This window comes from Rhincodon typus, chromosome 1, assembly GCF_021869965.1.
Source record: "Rhincodon typus isolate 14 chromosome 1, sRhiTyp1.1, whole genome shotgun sequence".
Taxonomy (NCBI): domain Eukaryota; kingdom Metazoa; phylum Chordata; class Chondrichthyes; order Orectolobiformes; family Rhincodontidae; genus Rhincodon; species Rhincodon typus.
Genome location: NC_063332.1, coordinates 3,377,399 through 3,395,259, shown reverse-complemented (window position 1 = coordinate 3,395,259; position 17,861 = coordinate 3,377,399). Strand labels below are relative to the sequence as shown.

At 43.7% G+C, this 17,861-nt stretch overlaps 2 protein-coding genes across 2 annotated transcripts in view; both read left to right on the top strand.

Annotated features, from left to right (window-relative positions):
- The window catches only part of idh3b (isocitrate dehydrogenase (NAD(+)) 3 non-catalytic subunit beta), an 88,199-nt gene that overhangs the window by 4,523 nt on the left and 65,815 nt on the right, over positions 1–17,861 (top strand). The window lies entirely within an intron of this gene.
- Positions 4,021–17,861, top strand: part of pdcd4a (programmed cell death 4a) — a 49,024-nt gene continuing 35,183 nt past the window's right edge. The window contains exons 1-3 of the mRNA XM_020522362.2: positions 4,021–4,045; positions 11,199–11,471; positions 15,242–15,339. Coding sequence (XP_020377951.2) covers positions 4,021–4,045; positions 11,199–11,471; positions 15,242–15,339 — 396 coding nt within the window. The remainder of the gene's footprint in view (positions 4,046–11,198; positions 11,472–15,241; positions 15,340–17,861) is intronic.

The window sequence follows — 17,861 nt, the reverse complement described above, 5'->3', positions numbered from 1 at the left end:
CCCCCCCCCCCCCCCCCCAAACACCTGCCTCCATGGTGCACTGCCCTCCTCCACACTGTGCCCCTTTCCCCAGTGTTGAGTGGACGCCCCCACTTCCTCCCATCTGCTGTCCTCTTCCACTGCCCTGCCCAGCCCACTGAAGTGAGGTCAAAAATCCATCACAGTTTCTGGTCAATGGTGACACCCATGATGTAGATAGTAGGGAATTCGGTGATGGTAAAGTGATGGTAGAGGGCGGTGGTTAGATTGTCTCTTATTGGTGAGGGTCATAGCCTGGCAATTGTGTGGTGTGAATGTTTCTTGCCGCTTGTCAGCCCAATCCTGGATATTGTCCAGACCTTGTTGCATTTGAACATGGAGTGCTTCAGTGTCTGAGGAGTTTACCAGGATGTTGCTGGGAATAGAGGCCTTGAGTTATGAAAATAGGCCTGGACATTTTTCACTGGAGAGTAGGAGGTTGAGCAGTGAACTTGTAGCAGTTTATAAAATCATGAGCGGTATAGATAAGGTGAATAGCAAAGGTCTTTTTCGCTAGGGTGGAGAGAGAAAGTTTTAAAATGGACATGAGGGACAATGATTTTTAACAGAGGTTCGTGTGTGGAATGAACTGCCAGAGGAAGTGGTGGATGCAAGTATAGTTACAACATTTTAAAAGATGTTTGGATAAGTACTTGAATAGGTAAGGTTTGAAGGGATATGGAGCAAATGCAGTGAAGTGGGATAAGTTTGGTTTGGGAACATGGTTGGTGTGGACCAGTAGGACTGACTCTACGCTGGTACTGCACGTGTTCATCACAGGGAAACTCAGCTACAAAAACTGGGCATTTTCTCTAATGCCTGTAACCTGCACTCCTTGACTGTTAGCATCATGAAAGCTGAGATCATGGAACAACGTGTTGCATCTCTGCCTAATCACACTAAATTATACCTAAGCAGATACTACTACCTTGGGTCCTTGGTGTGGAGATGCTGGAGTTAGACTGGGCTGGATGAGGTCAAAAATCATACGCCATCGGGTTGTAGTCCCAACAGGTTTATTTGAAAGCTTTCGGAACCTCACTCCTCCTTCAGGTGTTAGAGAGAGAGGTGGCATTAGACACAGAATTTATAAGCAAAAGATCAAAGGGTCATAGAACTGATGCGAATGTCCTGAACAAACCTAAGATGGCTGTTAAATCTTTAATCAGTTAGAAATGAGATGCAGGTTTGACTCAATAATATGCAAATCCCAGAATTTCTTTCAAGTCACTGCCCCAAGAAAACTAAAAGTTTAATCAGTATAGCAGAGGTGACATCTCAGGTTGGATAGTCTGACTTGAGATGTCACCTCTGCTATACTGATAAAACCTTTAGTTATCATCTCGGGGCAGTGATTTGAAAGAAATTCTGGGATTTCCATATTAATCAGTCAAAATCTGCATCTCCTTTTGATCTGATCAAAGATTTAACAGCCATCTTAGGTTTGTTCAGGACATTCACATCAGTTCTTATGACCCTTTGATCTTTTGCTTATAAATTCTGTTTCTGATGCCACCCCTCTCACTAACACCTGAAGAAGGAGCGAGACTCAAAGCTTATGTTTTCAAATAAACCTGTTGGACTATAACCTGGTGTTGTGTGATTTCTGACCTTGGGTCCTTGGTGACAGGCTATTTGATCTTAATGCAGAATGTGAAACATACATGGGGGGTGCCCTTTCAAGACAGATGAAGAGAAATGTTTTCATGAAGTTTGGGAGTCTTTGGAACTTTTCTTCAGAGTGCAATGGAGGTGGAGGCATTGTATAGGTTAAGACAGATGGATAGGTTTTTATTAGGCAGCAGAATCAGGTAGTTGTGAGTAGAACAGAATGTGGACTTCTATACAAACACATCAGCCATGATCTTATTGAACAGCAGACCAGGCTGACGGGGAAGAATAGTCTACTTCTCCTATCTTGTAATTTAATTCGTGTAGGGAAATGCAGATAAAATTACAGTAAACTGACCCTTAGGACCCAGTTGATAGTTTCTAAGGCCTGTATTCTCAGCACATTGCTGTATGATTGTGATGTCTGGATGACTTGTGCCTTAATAGGGAAGGCAAATGGAATGTTGGCATTTATTTCAAAGGGAATAGAGTGTAAAAATAGGTGTCGCTAAAAGTATATGATTGATTTATTGCTATCATATGTTCCGAGATATAGTGAAAAGTGTTGTTTTGCATGGTACATGGGCAGATTGTACCATACAAACTAGTCAGATCATAGCTGGAATACTGTGAACAGTTTTGGGCACCTTTATCTAAGGGAAGATGTACTGGCATTTGGAGGAGTCCAAAGAAGGTTCTCTAGACTGACACCAAGTGTGGAGAGACTGTTCTATGAGGAGATGTTGAGCAGGTTGGGCCTGTACGCAGTGGAGTTTAGAAGAATGAGCAGCACCTTAGTGAAACATAGATTCTTGGGGAATCGACAGGGTAGAGGCAGAAAGGTTGTTTGCCAATGTGGGAGAGTCTGTGACCAGAGGATATAACCTGAGCAAGGAGTCATCCATTTTAGACAGATGAGGAATTTCTTCACTGGTTGTAGTGAATCTGTGGAATTCCTTACCACAAAGGGCTGTAGAAGCTGTGGTGTTAATTATATTCAAAGCTGAAATAAGCTGACTTTTATTGGTAAGGAAATCGGGGGTTATTGGGAAAAGACAGGAAAGTGGAGTTGAGGTTTATCAGATCAACCATGATCTCATTGAATAATGGAGCAATATAGTGGGCTGAATGGCTTATTTCTGCTCCTACGTCGTGTGATCTATCAAGAAAAAGCTCAACAATATGTATCTTTGCTATATGTGACACACAGACAATATTCTGGTGTACAAAATCACAAATGTATGAAGAGTTCCAGAATATTTTAATGCTCATAATGCAGGCAACTTTGTGGCTTCGGCGTCCACAGGATGGATGATGGCTGTATGCCCAAGGACCTTCTGTCTGGTGAACGAGTTGTGGCCACCTGAACAGTAGGAATGCCAAACTTTTACTTCTAAGATGATTGCATGTGAGACTTTTAGTTCCCCAAACATTAGTTGTCGTGCCTGGAGGTCACTAGTTGACACCAGGTGGTGACACCACCTGCGCCCTGGTGTGCAGCACCAGGGTGATCAGTGGCTCTTGTGGCTTGGCAAGAGGTACCAACACCAAAAACAATCATCTGTAGTGACTGCACATAAACATGCAGCAGTTGTAGCACAACCAGGCTCTCGAGGAATTGCCCCTTCGGTCAGCAGCAAAGGTGCCCCATATGGAGACAGCCTGCCTGAAATGGATTGTTTGCTATGTGTCCATCCTCCTTGAGGGATGGAAGGCTGCTAGCAATGCATGCATACATACTACTGGGCAGAGATAATAGGAACTGCCAATGATGGAGAATCTGAGATAACATGGTGTAGAGCTGGATGAACACAGCAGGCCAAGCAGCGTCAGAGGAGCAGGAAAGCTGACGTTTTGGGTCAATCCCTGATGCTGCTTGGCCTGCTGTGTTCATCCAGCTCTACACCTTGTTATCTCATAGAAAAAAGAACAAAGAAAATTACAGCACAGGAACAGGCCCATCGGCCCTCCATACTACTGGGCAAACTCTTTTTGAGCTTCGTAGGTAGGAAGAAGAACAGATTGATGTGTTCCTTCATCAGCCACAGGCTGCCATCTCTTTTCCAAACACTGCTTGAACTAATTGGAAGACAAATGATATATTAATCCCTATTGTAAGAGAACTGCAAGACAAGTATAAGGAAGCTTTGGACAGAGCTTTGAAGTGACCACAGCTGATTACTATGTACAGTTTTGGTTTCCTTACCTAAGGAAGTAAATACCTTATTTAGAAGTGGTGCAACAAAAGTTCAAGGGATTGGTTTCTAGAATGAGTTCCCCTGTACATAGAAAGAGTGTGCACTAGGACTGTTTTCTCTAGAGTTTAATAGATAGCAAGATGATCTCATTGAACCTATAAGAATAATAATAAAAAGGAGAAATACTTAGATAATGACTGGAGGATCTAAAACTCAAGGTATAACCTCAGGATAAGAGATCCATAAGATATAGGAGCCAAATTAAGCCATTCAATCCAGCGAGTCTGCTCCACTATTTGATCATGGCTGATATGTTTCTGAACCCTGTTCTTCTGCCTTCCTCTTGTAACTGTTGATCCCCTTACTAGTCAAAAACATATCTACCTCTGTCTTAAATACATTCAGTGACTTGGCCTCCACAGCCTTTTGTGGCACTGACTTCCACAGATTCACCACCCTCTGGCTGAGAAAATTCTTCCTTATATGAGGCTGTGCCATTGGGCCCTAGTCTCTCCTACTAATGAAAACATTTTCTCTACTCCACTTTCTCCAGACCTCTCAGTATTCTGTAAGTTTTAATGAGATCCAACCTCATCCTCCTAACTACATTAAGTACAGACTGAGTCCTCAACTGCTCTTCAGACTCATGATCTCCTCTTCTGGACCCCCTCCAATGTCAGCGCATCGTTGCTTAGATACAGGACCCAAAACTGCTCACAATACTCCAAATGCAAATAGGGATGGGTAATAAATGCCGGTCCAGCCAGTGATGTCCACATCCCATGAATAAATTAAAAATAAAGTTCCTGTTCTGAATCGTTAATGGATAATGTGAATAGTTGTGGTCCCAATCCCTGCGGAGCACCACTCATCACTGCCTGCCTTCTGCCAGTCAGCCAATCCCCTATCCCTGCTAGTATCTTGACCCGAACACCTTAGGCTCTTATTTGACAGCCTCCTGTGCAGCACCTTATCAAAATCCTTCTGGAAATCCAAATAGATTGCATCCACTGGCTCTCCTTTGTCTATCTTGCTTGTTACCTCAAAGAATTCTAACAGATTTGTCAGGCATGACCTTCTCTTGATGAAGCTGTGCTGACTCGGCCCTATTTTACCATGCCCTTCTAAGCTTTACACAATCTCATTCTTGAGAACGGACTCTCAAATCCTGCCAGTGATCAAGGTCGGGCTAACCTTGGGTCATTTAGGACTGAGATGAGACATTTATTCACTCTACATTGTGAATCGTCAGTATTCTATATCTGAAGGTTGTGTGTGTTCAGTTGAGTGTGTTCAAGGCTGAGATCAATAGTTGTTGGAATTGAATGAAATTGATGGGTGTAGGGATTGGATATAAAGTGGATTTAATGTAAAGTTTGCTCATGATCTTACTAAATGGTGGGACAAGATAGAGTTACGTGTTGTACTCGTTCATTTTTGTTCATGGGATGTGATTGTTGCTGGCCAGGCCAGCATTTATTCCTCATTGTTAACTTTCCTCAAAGGGAGTACTCAAACTCTGTTTATCAAGGGGACAGAGAATGCGTGAGGAATTTACGAGCTGTTGAAGTCATAGATTGTATTTTTCATTTTATTGGAGAAATCCTAAACTCAGCTGGATATCCTCCTCAGGGTAGTATCCTGAAAACAATATATTAATTATAGAAAATGAAAGTCGCAAGTTTAGGAAATGAGGAATGAGAAACTGGCAGTAATGAGTGTCATTCTGTTCTTTGATACAACCATGTCTGTTCGACATTGTAACAACTTTGTTGATGTGTTTGATCATTGGGTGTGGTAGCATAGTCGTCTGGAGGGTTGAACAAATTCTTTGAGCTATGATTTCAGATCCTGCCAAAGCAGTTAATGAACTGAAAGTTCGCGGAGTTAAATAAATCTGCCATTAAAGGAAAGACTAGTCTCAGTAATCAAAGGCGATAAGTTACTGTTGTGAATTTGTAAATCTGATTCACAAATGTGTTCAGGGAAGAAATGTAATGAAGTAGGAAAAAAATTTTAAAAAGCAGGACCTCGATGGTGGTAATCTCTATTATTTCCAGTGCTAGTGAAAGTGGATATGGCAGATGAATGTGTGGCTAAAGAATTGGTGCAGGGAACAGGGATTCAGATTCCTGGATCATTGGGATCTTTTCTGGAGCAGAGGTGACCTGATCTGAAGGGGGATCATTATCCTGGTGGGCAGATTTACTAGTGCTGCAAGACAGGGTTTAAATTAGACTGGCAGGAGGGTGGGATCCTCAACAGCAGGGAGGCAAGTGCAAGGCTGGAAGGAGATACAGTAATCAGAAATAGCAAGTTGAAGAGACGGGTCAGGCTGGAACAGGACAGGGAACGAGGAAAACCTGTTGGATTAAATTGCATCTATTTCAATGCAAGAGGGCTGACAGGTAAGGCTGATGAACTCAGGGCATGGATAGGTATGTGGGACTGGGATATTGTGGCCATTACTTAAACATGGCTAAGGGAGGGACGGGACTGACAACTTAATGTGCCAGCGTATAGGTGCTTTGGGTGAGGCAGATGGTGGAGGAAGGAGTGCAGGGGGAGTTGCATTTTTGATTAAGGGGAGTATCGCAGCAGTAGTCAGAGATGAAATAACTGAGGGATCATCCAGTGAGGCTTTGTGCGTGGAGCTAAGAAATAAGAACGGGGTGGTGACGTTATTTAGGTTGTGCTATAGGCCCCCAAATAGTCAATGGGAATCAGAGGAACAAATATGCAGGGAGATTGCAGAGACTTGCAGGAGAAATAGGGTTGTCAAAGTGGGGGTTTTAATTTACATAACATAGACTGGGACTGCCATAGGGTTAAGGGCTTAGATGGGGTGGAATTTGTTAAATGTGTTCAGGAAAGTTTCCTTAAGCAGCATATAGAGGGTCTTACTTGGAATGGGACAAAACTTGACCTATTCTTGGGACATAGGGCAGGACAGGTGACTGAGGTGACAGTGGGGGAGCACCTTGGGACCAGTGACCATAGTTCCATTAATTTTAAAATAGTTATGGAGAAGGACAAAACTGGTCCACATCTTCAGGTTCCAAATTGGGGCAAGGCGAATTTTGATGGATTTAGACAGGAGTTTGCAGTTGTTGTTTGCAGTAGATTGTTTGCAGGCAAAGGGACATTTGGCAAGTGGGAGGCCTTTAAAAGTGTGATAGCTAGAGTTAAGGTCTGTATATTCCTGTGAGGGTGAAGGTCAAGGTTTGCAGGAGTAGAGAACCCTGGATAACAAGAGATATTGAGGCTTTGACCACAGAAAAGGAGGTGGCATGGCTCAGGAACAGGCAGGATGTATAGAGGATACAGGAGTTTACTGAACAAGGAAATCAGGAGGGTGAAAAGGGGGCATGAGATAGCTTTTGCTGAGAAGATTAGGATGAATCCAAAGAAAGTATATTAAAGGAAAAAGTATAACTAGAGAGAGAATAGGACCCCTCAAGAACCAAAGTGGACACGCATGCGTGGAACCACAGGAGATGGGCGAGGTCCTCAATGAATATTTCTCCTCTGTGTTTAATGTGGAGAAAGACGTGAAGACTTGGGAACTTGAGGAAGTTAGTGGCGATATCTTTGGGACAGTCCATATCATAGTACAGGTGGTGTTGCAAGTATTAGAATGAATGAAGGTGGATAAATCTTCTGGTCCTGATCAGGTATATCCAAGAACCCCGCAAGAGGCTGGAGAACAAATTGCGGGTGCCCTGGCTGATATAATGCATCGTCATTAGGTACGGGTGAGGTCCCGGAAGACTGGAGGGTAGCAAGTGCTGTGCCCTTATTGAAGAAGGGCTGCAAAGAAAAACCTGGAAATTATAGACCAGTAAGCTTACCATCTGTGGTGGGTCAGTTATTTGAGAAGATTCTGAGGGATAAGATATACATGCATTTAGAAAGACGGATTGATTAGGAGTAGTTGGCATGGGTTTGTGCGTGGGAGATTATGCCTCATAAATTTGTTAGAGTTCTTTGATAAAGTGACCAGGATGGTTGATGAGGGCAGGGCAGTAGACATAGTCTATATGGATTTCAGTAAGGCCTTTGATAAGGTTCCATATGGTGGGCTGCTCTGGAAGGTTAGCTCACATGGAATCCCGGGAAAGCTGGCAAACTGGATACACAATTGACTTGATGGTAGGAAGCACAGAGTAATACTGGAAGGATGCTTGTCAGACTGGAGGCCTGTGACTAGCGCTGTGCCTCAGGGGTCAGTGCCGGGCCCATTGCTGTTTGTTATCAATATCTAATCTGGATAAGAATGTACAAGATATGATGAGTAAGTTTGTGGATGACACTAAAATAGGCGGTATTGTGGACAGAGTGAGGAAGGTTGTCAGAAATTGCAGCAGGATGTTACTCAGCAGGGGAAGAGAAATGGCAAATGGAGTTTAATATACATAAGGGTGAGGTGTTGCATTTTGGAAAAGGAAAGTCAAATCAAGGTTGGAGTTTGATGGTGAATGGTAGGGTCTTAAGGAGTGTAGTGGAAGAGAGGGACCATGGAGTTCAGGTACACGGTTCTCTGAAAGTGGAGTCACAGGTAGACAGGGCAGTGGAGAAGGCTTTTGGCACACTGGCCTTCATCAGTCAGGGCACTGAGTACAGAAGTTGGGAAGTTATGATGCAGTTGTACATGACGTTGGTGAGGCCGCACTTGGAGTATAGTGTTCAGTTTTGGTCACCTTGCTATAGGAAGGTTGTTGTTAAACTGGAAAGAGTACAGAAGAAATTTACAACCTGAGGGGCAACTTTTTTACACAAAGGGTGGTACGCATATGGAATGACCTGCCAGTGGAAGTGGTTGAGGCAGGCACACTAACAACATTTAAAAGGTATTTGGACGAATACTTGGATAGGAAAGGTTTGGAAGGATATGGGCCAAGTGCAGGGAAATGAACTCAGTGTAGATGGACATTTTGATCAGCATAGGCCTGTCTCCGCGCTGTTGGACTCTGACTCCATGAGGTCAGAAGCTTAGTGTCCCTGGTGGAACCCAAACGTGGCATTGTCAACAACCCATTGCAGAACTTTGATGATCAGGGCAGTAATAGTTTATTGATTTCAATGAATTCTCCTAATTCTGTTTCTGAGTGTTTGCAGGTATCTTGCTTGTCAACACAAATACAGAAGATATCGTGAAGGCATCACCTACAAAACTAGTTAATGGGATTGAAAAGTCAGCCCCCAATAACCCAAGACATAACTCGTGAAAATCAAAAAGTAGCCCCAAAAAATCTCAAGAAAAACAAAATTCTCTGTCCCTTGCTACTGCTGGAATATTGGGACCTCTCTCGTGTCCTTTGCCTTAAATTGGCTGAAAACTAGAATCGAAAATAGAATGTGGACACTGGAGATCTGAAACAAACAATAACAGAAATTACTGGAGAAAGTTAGCAGGTCTGGCAACATCTGTAGAGAGAAAATGGTTAAAGTATGACTCAGTGACTCGAAACAGTACAGAAACTGGTCCAAATTGTTCATGTAGAGCAAGTTTCCCAAAATAAACTAGTCCCACTTGCTTGCATGCAGCCCATATCCCTCTAAATCTTTCCTATTCATGTACCTGTTCAAATGTCTTTTAAATATTTTAACTGTACCTGTATCTACCACTTCCTCTGGCAGTTCATTCCACATACGAATCACCCTCTGTGTGGAAAATGTTGCCCGTCGGGTTCCTTTTAAATCTTTCTCCTGTCACCTTAAAAATGAGATTCTTCAGTTCAGAAGGGTCACAAGACTTGGAACATAGAACAGTACAGCACAGTACAGGACCTTCAGCCCACGATGTTGTGCCGAACTTTTACCCTAAACCTAAAGTCTATCTAACCTCCACCCCTACCTTATACTATCATCCATATGCCTATCTAATAGCTGCTTAAATGCCCCTAATGATGCCGACTCCACTACCCTCTCTGGCAATGCATTCCACGCCCCTACCACTCTGAGTAAAGAACCTACCTCTGCTGTCACCCCTATATCTATCTCCAGTCACTTTAAAACTATGCCCCCTCGTAATAGCTACCTCCACCCTAGGAAAAAGTCTCTGGCTGTCTACTCTATCTATACCTCTGATCATTTTGTACACCTCTATCAAGTCACCTCTCATCCTTCGTCGTTCCAAAGAGAAAAGCCCTAGCGCTCTCAACCTTTCCTCGTAAGACCTTCCCTCCATTCCAGGCAACATCCTGGTAAATCTCCTCTGCACCTTTTCCAACGCTTCCAAATCTTTCCTGTAATGAAGCGACCAGAACTGGACACAATACTCCAGATGTGGCCGAACCAGGTTTTGCATAGCTGGAGCATAACTTCATGGCTCTTGAACTCAATCCCTCTATTAATGAAAGCTAACTTATACAGTTATCCAAAGATACTACCAGATGTGTTGAGTTTTTTCAGCAGTTTCTGTTTTTGTTTGTGGCTGAAGATTTGTATAGTGTGATCTGCCTGTAAAGCACATAAGACAACACTTCTCGCTGCACCTCAGTACACAAGTAATAAATTAAATCATATCAAGACTGGCATACTGTTATACTGGGAATCTCAAGTGGTGGAATTCGACCATTCACTTGGCACTTCTGGTTGAACTTAGTTGCAAATTCTTCAGCCTTCTCTTTGATGTTTTCTTAGACACTTTGGCCTTTCTTTGCTCTTGGAACATCTATTCTGTCAGACGATCAATAATGTTACTGATAGTTGATGCAGCAAATGGCCAGTTCCATCCTTGGCTCTCATACATTGATCTGCTCTTGAACACAAACAGAGCATATAGCCACACTGCCTTACTCCTAAACAGGCAATTATACTTTCCTCTAATCTAAAACAATTGAAGCTGCTTTGTACTAAACGAAACAACTTGGGTGGGGAGACACTTGACACTTGTCTCCTGATTAATGAAAGCAACTTTTAAACTCTTGGTGTCTCTAGTGAAATTTTAAAAGTCATTTGTTTCTGTTTTGTAACCTTCAGATTTATTAGCGGTGTCAACTTTGAGATAATCTTTATCTGTAGTATGTTTACATGCTATGTTCTGTTTTCTTGGCTTAAAGAAGGGTTTCTGCATTGTAAATTGTAGGTTATCTAGTTGCCATGGAGTCATCAACTCCATCAGCCAATGAGAGAGCCAATGATAACCTTTGAGCCACCTTTCTTCAATCAGAGCTGATCTGCTCAAACGTAAGGATAATTAAAACAAAACATAGTGCCCAAATTAACACACAAGTTGTGGCCATGTGAGGGAGGAATAGCTGGTATATAGCCAACTGATCTTTGGGAGCTAAATATTTTTTGAGCAATGGAGAAGTGATTTTTTTAAAATAGAAACTCTGTACCTTTTTAAATTTTCTTTCACTTCAGATTTGAATCTGTTAAATCCTGAGGACATTGATGACGATGAAGAGTTGAACGACGGTGAGGTGAATGGGAATGGGACGCTTCAGGAAAAGGTGTTGCATGAAGCTCGCATCAAGGCAAAAGCTAAGCGGCGGTTGAGGCGCAATTCATCACGAGACTCCACACGGGAGTCAGTGTCAGAGGGTGGTGAGCCGGGGACAGACCCAAACAGTCCCAAAGGAAAGCTCAATGACCGGAAATCTCGGTCTGGAAAAGGACGAGGCCTTCCAAAGAAAGGTAAATCATGATGAGTTACTGTGTGAGGGCTCAATCAGTGCCTAAACGATTCCCAGAAAAAATGTGGGAAACAAGATTTGAGTTCTTCTAACACATTAATTCCAATTCTGTATAGACTGCCATCCTATTTTCCACCATGTGTAATCAGGATAGATAAAGGGGACTAGCATTTGAACTGTATTTTGATTTCCAAAAGGCATTTGGTATGGTATTGCACATAAGGCCACTGAGTAAGATGAAAGTCTGCTGGGGTAGTTTATTAGCATGGACAGTGAATTGGCTTGCTAATACAAGACAGAGTTAGGATAATGGGAGCATTTTCATTTAAGGGAGACTACAATTATTGACATTATATATTCATGATTTGGATGAGGAAAATGAATGTACTATTGTCAAGTTTGCAGATGACACATAAATTGCTGGGAAGACCAATGGTGAGGATGACGCAAGGATTTGTCCGGTTGTCCCCTGGTGTCCCTAACAAGGAAAATCATCCTTCTAGCATCTGGTCTGTCCAGTCCTGTTAGACGTTTATACATTTTAGTCAGTTCCTTTGTATCCTTCTAAACTTGGTTCAAAGCACTCTATTCTCAAAGGACAGTCCTGCCATCCCTACCATCAGCCTAGTGAACCTTCATTGCACTCTCCTATGGCAAAAACTGCGCACAATAGTTGCCACCCAAATGGATAAAGGTTGTTAAGAAGGCGTATGGTGTGTTGGCTTTCATTGGCAGGAGAATTGAGAGCTGTGAGGGTATGCTGCAACTCTATAAAACCCTGGTTAGACCACATTTGGAATATTGTGTTCAGCTCTGGTCGCCTAATTATAGGAAGGATGTGGAAGCTTTAGAGAGGGTGCAGAGGAGATTTACCAGGATGCTGCCTGGACTGGAGGGTAGGTCTTATGAGGACACGTTGAGGGAGCTAGAGCTTTTTTCATTGGAAGGAAGAAGGATGAGAAATGACTTGATAGAGGTGTACAAGATACCGAGAGGCATAGATAGAGTGGATAGCCAGAGACTTTTTCCCAGGACGGAAGTGACTATTATGAGGGAGCATAATTTTAAGGTGATCGGCGGAAGGTATAGGGGAGATGTCAGAGGTAGGCTCTTCACACAGAGAGTGGTGGGTGCACTGCTGGCGGTGGTAGTGGAGTCGGATACATTAGAGACGTTTATGCAACTCTTGGATAGGCACATGGAGGATAGTAAAATGTAGGATATGCAGGGTAGATTGTCGGCACAACATTGTGGGCTGTACTGTGCTGTACTGTTCTATGTTCTAAGTACTCCATGTGTGGTTGGTGCTGCAGGTGATGTGGTGGTGCCAGTGTTGGACTGGGGTGGACAAAGACAGAAGTCACGCATCAACAGGTTATAGGCCAACAGGTTTATTTGAATTCATAAGCTTTTGAAGTACTGCTTTTTCGTCAGGTGAAGTGACCACAGCAGGTGACAGGAATTTCTGTCCACCTTTCCCACGGTTGGATACCAATGGAAGGATGTTGGAAATAGGTGGATGGTCACCATGTCAAAGCATCAGGGACGTGTTCGATCCCACCCTCGGATGACTATGTGAAGTTATCACATTCTCCCCAAGCATGTGTGGGTTTTCTCCAGGTGCTCTGGTTTCTTCCCACAGTCGAAAGATGTGCAGGTTAGGTGGATTGGCCATGCTAAATTCCTCATAGTGCCCAGGGATTTGCAGGCTTGATGGGTTAGCCATGGAAAATGCAGGATTACAGGGATAGGCTAAAGGTTGGGTTTGGTGGGATGCTGTTTGGAGGGGTGGTGTGGACTTGGTGGACCGAATGGCCTGCTTCCACACTAGGGATTCTATGACTCTTATGACTGCAGATAACCTTGAGAAGGATGATGAAGGAAAATTCACCTTTGGTACCTCTGGTAAAATTGTACGATCGTTTGTTTTCTATTTGTTTCCTACTTTTTGTAGGAGTATTTGTTATCCCTCCTGTATTCCCTCTCGGTAATGATCCCTATTTATATATTCCTGAATGTACTCTGACAGAGAAGCAAAGTGGTAAAAGCCACTATAGCTCAAATATTAAATAGGGAGAAAACATCAAGGTGCATCAGGGTGAGTTGTCTTTGCTCTAATTATAGGTGTGATGAGGTTTCTGATTGTAAGAGATGGACACAGGAGGCCATTCAGTCCTCTGAATCCATTGTACTTGCCAATTAGATGATAGTTGATCTCGACTATTTTAATACTTATTCACAGCAAAAATCTCTTGATCTGTCTTGATATCTTGATTTGTCCCTGCCAGTAACATTAGCAACACACAAATGCCAGGCAATGACCATCTCCAATAAGGGACAATGTAACCACTGTCCCTCAACTGTCCCTGGGAGTACCATTGACCAGAAACTCAACTTGATTTACCATATGAACACAGTGGCTACAAGAGCAAGTCAGAGGCTAGGAATACTACTGAAGTATGGAAGCAGGCCTTTCGGCCCATCAAGGCCGCACTGACCCTCCGAAGAGTATCCCACCAGACCCACACCCTGTACCCTATCCCTGTAAACCTGTATTTGCCATGGCTAGCCCTCCTAGCATACATATTCCTGGATACTATGGGCAATTTAGCATGGCCAATCCAACTAATCTGCACATCCTTGGACTGTGGGAGGAAAACAGATGACCCCAGAGGAAACCCACGCGGACATGAGAAGAACATGCAAATTCCACGCAGACAGTCACCTGAGGCTGGAATTGAACCTGGGTCCCTGGCGCTGTGAGGCAGCAGTGCTAACCACTGAGCCACTGTGCTGCCTTTAAAGCCTGTCAGCTATCTACAAGGCACAAGTCAGGAGTCTGATGAAATGTTCCCCACTTGACTAGATAGGTGCAGTCCTAACAAAACTTTAGAAGTTTGACACTACCTAGCACAAATTAGCTTCTTTGATCGGCACCACATCTACAAACATCTACTCTCTCCAATGCTCAGTAACAGCAGTGTGTTGCAAGATGCACTGCAGAAATTCACCAAAGATCCTCAGATGGCACCTTCCAAACTCACGGATACTGCCATCTGGAAGGACAAGGCATCAGATATATGGGACACCACCACCTTCAGGTTCCCATGCCACTCACCATCCTATCTTGAAAATATATCACTGTTCCTTCACTGTTGCTGGGTCAGAATCCTGGAATTACCTTACTGGGGGCATTGTGGATCAACTTACAATCCAAGGACTATAGTGGTTCAAGAAGGCAGCTCACCACCACCTTCTCGAGGGCAACTAGGGACGGGCAATAAATGCCAGTCGGCCAGCAATTCCCACGTTCCATGAGTGAATAAAAAACACAACTGACAGGCAGCATGGTGGCTCAGTGGTTAGAGCTGCTGCCTCACAGCTCCAGGGACCCAGGTTCAATTCCACCCTCGGGGCGACTGTGTGTGGAGTTTGCACATTCTCCCCGTGTCTGTGTGTGTTTCCTCCAGGTGCTCCGGTTTCCTCCCACAGTCCAAAGCTGTGCGGGTTAGGTGGATTGGCCATGGGAAATTTCCCGTAGTGTTCAGGAGTGTGTAAATCAAATGGATTAGCCATGGGAAATGCAGTGTTACAGGAATAGGGTGGGATGCTCTTTGGAGTGTCAGTGTGGACTTGTTGGACCAAATGGTCTATTTTCACACAGGGATTCTATATTCTATAATTCAGCCTTTTGAACGAGGATTTTCAAATTACAGAATAAGCAGAGCACGATTGTTTGATTTATGGGTATAACCACTCTGTTTATTCCAGGTGGAGCTGGCGGGAAGGGTGTATGGGGTGCAGCTGGAGTTATTTATGATTATGAAGAACCCGATGCTCGTGATCCCAACTATGATGATGCTGCCCAGGTGGGTATGTTGTCGTGGATCCAAAACATCACTCAGTCTAAGGCAAACAATGGACATAACTTTTTAGGGTTACAGCACGCTTTGGGATGTGATGTTTTAGGGCCTGTCACCAATTTTTGTATTCTTTCACAGGATGTAGGTATTGCTGACTGAACCAGTAGGAGAAGGTGGTGCTGAGCTGTTATCTTGAACCACTGCAGTCCTTGGGGTGTGGGACGTCTACAGTGCTGTTAGGATGGGTGTTCCGGGTTTTAACCCAGCAACAGAGCAGGAACAGTGATACTGTTCCAAGTCAGGATGGTGTGTGTGGATTAGAGAGGAGCTTGTAGGTGAGGTGGTGTTCCTGTGTAACTGTGTAACAGGTGGAAGAAGTTACAGGTTGGAAGGTTCAAAGAACCAGTGGGTAAGTTGCTACAGTGCGTGTTAATGGTGCACGCTGCTGCCACTGTGTCTTGTCAGAGAGAGTGAATGTTTTAAGTGGTGGCTGCTTTGTCCTTATGATGTCAAGCTACATGAGTTGTAGCTATATCAATCTGGTTAGTGGAGAGTATTCCATTGCACTTCTGACATTTGTTTTGCCGCTGGTGTATTGGGAACTGAGTTTCTTCCACAAAAATCCTAGCTTCTGAACTGCTCTTGTAGCCACTGTATTTATATGGCTGGTCCAGTTCACTTTCTGGTCAGTGGTATCCAGTATGATGTTGAGTCTAGAGTTTATAAGAATTAGTGGCTTCCTTATTGGAATGTGTCAAATGCTTACAGAGCATGACAGGGTAAAAGTAGGAAGGATATCTCCCTGGCTGGCGTGATTCTAGAACAAGTTAACACTGTCTCAGAATAAGGGTAGATCACTTAGGACTGAGATAAGGAATTTCTTCGCTCACAGGGTGGTGAATCTTTGGAATTTTCTGTCCTGGATGTTCAATCATCGAGTCTGTTCAAGACAAAGGTCGAATGATCTCCAGATATTTAAGACCTGAAGTGGTGTGAAGAAAATGGCATTGAAGTCAAAGGTCAGTCATGTTGTGTTGAATGACAAAGCAGGCTTGATAGGCCAAATAATCTTCTCCTGTTCCTGATTTTCACATTTCTGTGATTGTGGAATGTTCAGCGATAGTAGTGGCAAGGGGAGATGGTCATTGCCCAGCAGTTGTATGATGCAAGTATTACTTGCTACATACCACCTCTAGCCTGAATGTTGTGTGGGTCTTACTCTATGTGGGTGCAGACTGCTTTGGTATCTGGGGAATTGCAAATGGTATTGAACACTACTTAATTGTCAGGGGACATCTCCACTTGTGACTTCTAAATGAAGGGAAGGTTATTGAAGTAGCTGAAGATGTTTAGACCGAGACTACCCTGAGAAACTCCTGCAGTGATATCCTGGGACTAAGGTGACTGACATCCAACAACCATCTTCCTTTGTTCTAGGTATGACTACAACCAGTAGAGAATTCTGCTCTCATGATTTCCATTGATCAGGTTAGGGGCTCTGTGGCCATACAGAAATCAAACTGAGCATCAGTCAGCAGGCTGTTATTGAGTAAGTGCTGCTCAAAGAACTGTTGACACAGTCTTCCCTTACTTTTATCAAGAGTAGACTGCAGCAGTAATTGGTCATGTTGGATTTATCCCACTCTTCGTGTGTGCAGGACGTGCCTGGGCAATTTTCTACGTGGTTGGGTAAATGCCTGTGGTATAGCTGTACTGGAACAGCTTGGCTAGGGTTGTGGCATGTTCTGGAGCACAAGTCTTACAAAGAACAAACTAGCACAGGAACAGGCCCTTCGGCCCTCGAAGCCTGTGCCAACACATTTTGCCCTTCCATACTAAAACTGTCCTCACTTGCAGGACCCGTATCCCTCTATAGAAGAATAGAATATCCTTTATTATCATGTACTCCTCTACTTCAGTACACAATGAAAAGTTTACAATGTCACATCTCATGGTAACATCTTAGGTACAAAGTACCTAGGTTCAAATCTTAGATACAAAAAGAGGAATTAAAAAAAGTTTTGTTACATTACAGTGATTCGTAGTATGAGTTAAAAATTACAGTCAGATAAACAAATTACAGATAAACATTACATTACAGTAGCTCAGGGCAGGGTCTTCCACAATAGGTCTGACCGGCTTCGCAAACCGCTGATCGCCCATGCCAGATCCCAGTCCAACAACCGCCTCCACTCCGCTACAGGCATCCAGCCCACTTTGTTCCAGCTCCCTGCCACTCTAGGCTTCCAGCCCGCTCCACTCCGGTCCTCTGCTTCTGCAGGCCCTCGGCTCCGGCCCTCAGCTGCTCCAGGCTTCGAGCCTGCTCTGCTCCAGCTATTCCCTTCATGTTCATATATTTGTCCAGGTGCTTCTTGAATGCTGCTTTCACCACCACCTCTGACAGCACGTTCTAGGCACTCACCACCCCATCTCTGCACCTTGAACCTGTTGTCCCTAGTAATTGACTCCTCCCCTGGGAAAAAGCCTCATACTTTCCACTCTATCTATGCCATTGACAATCTTATAGA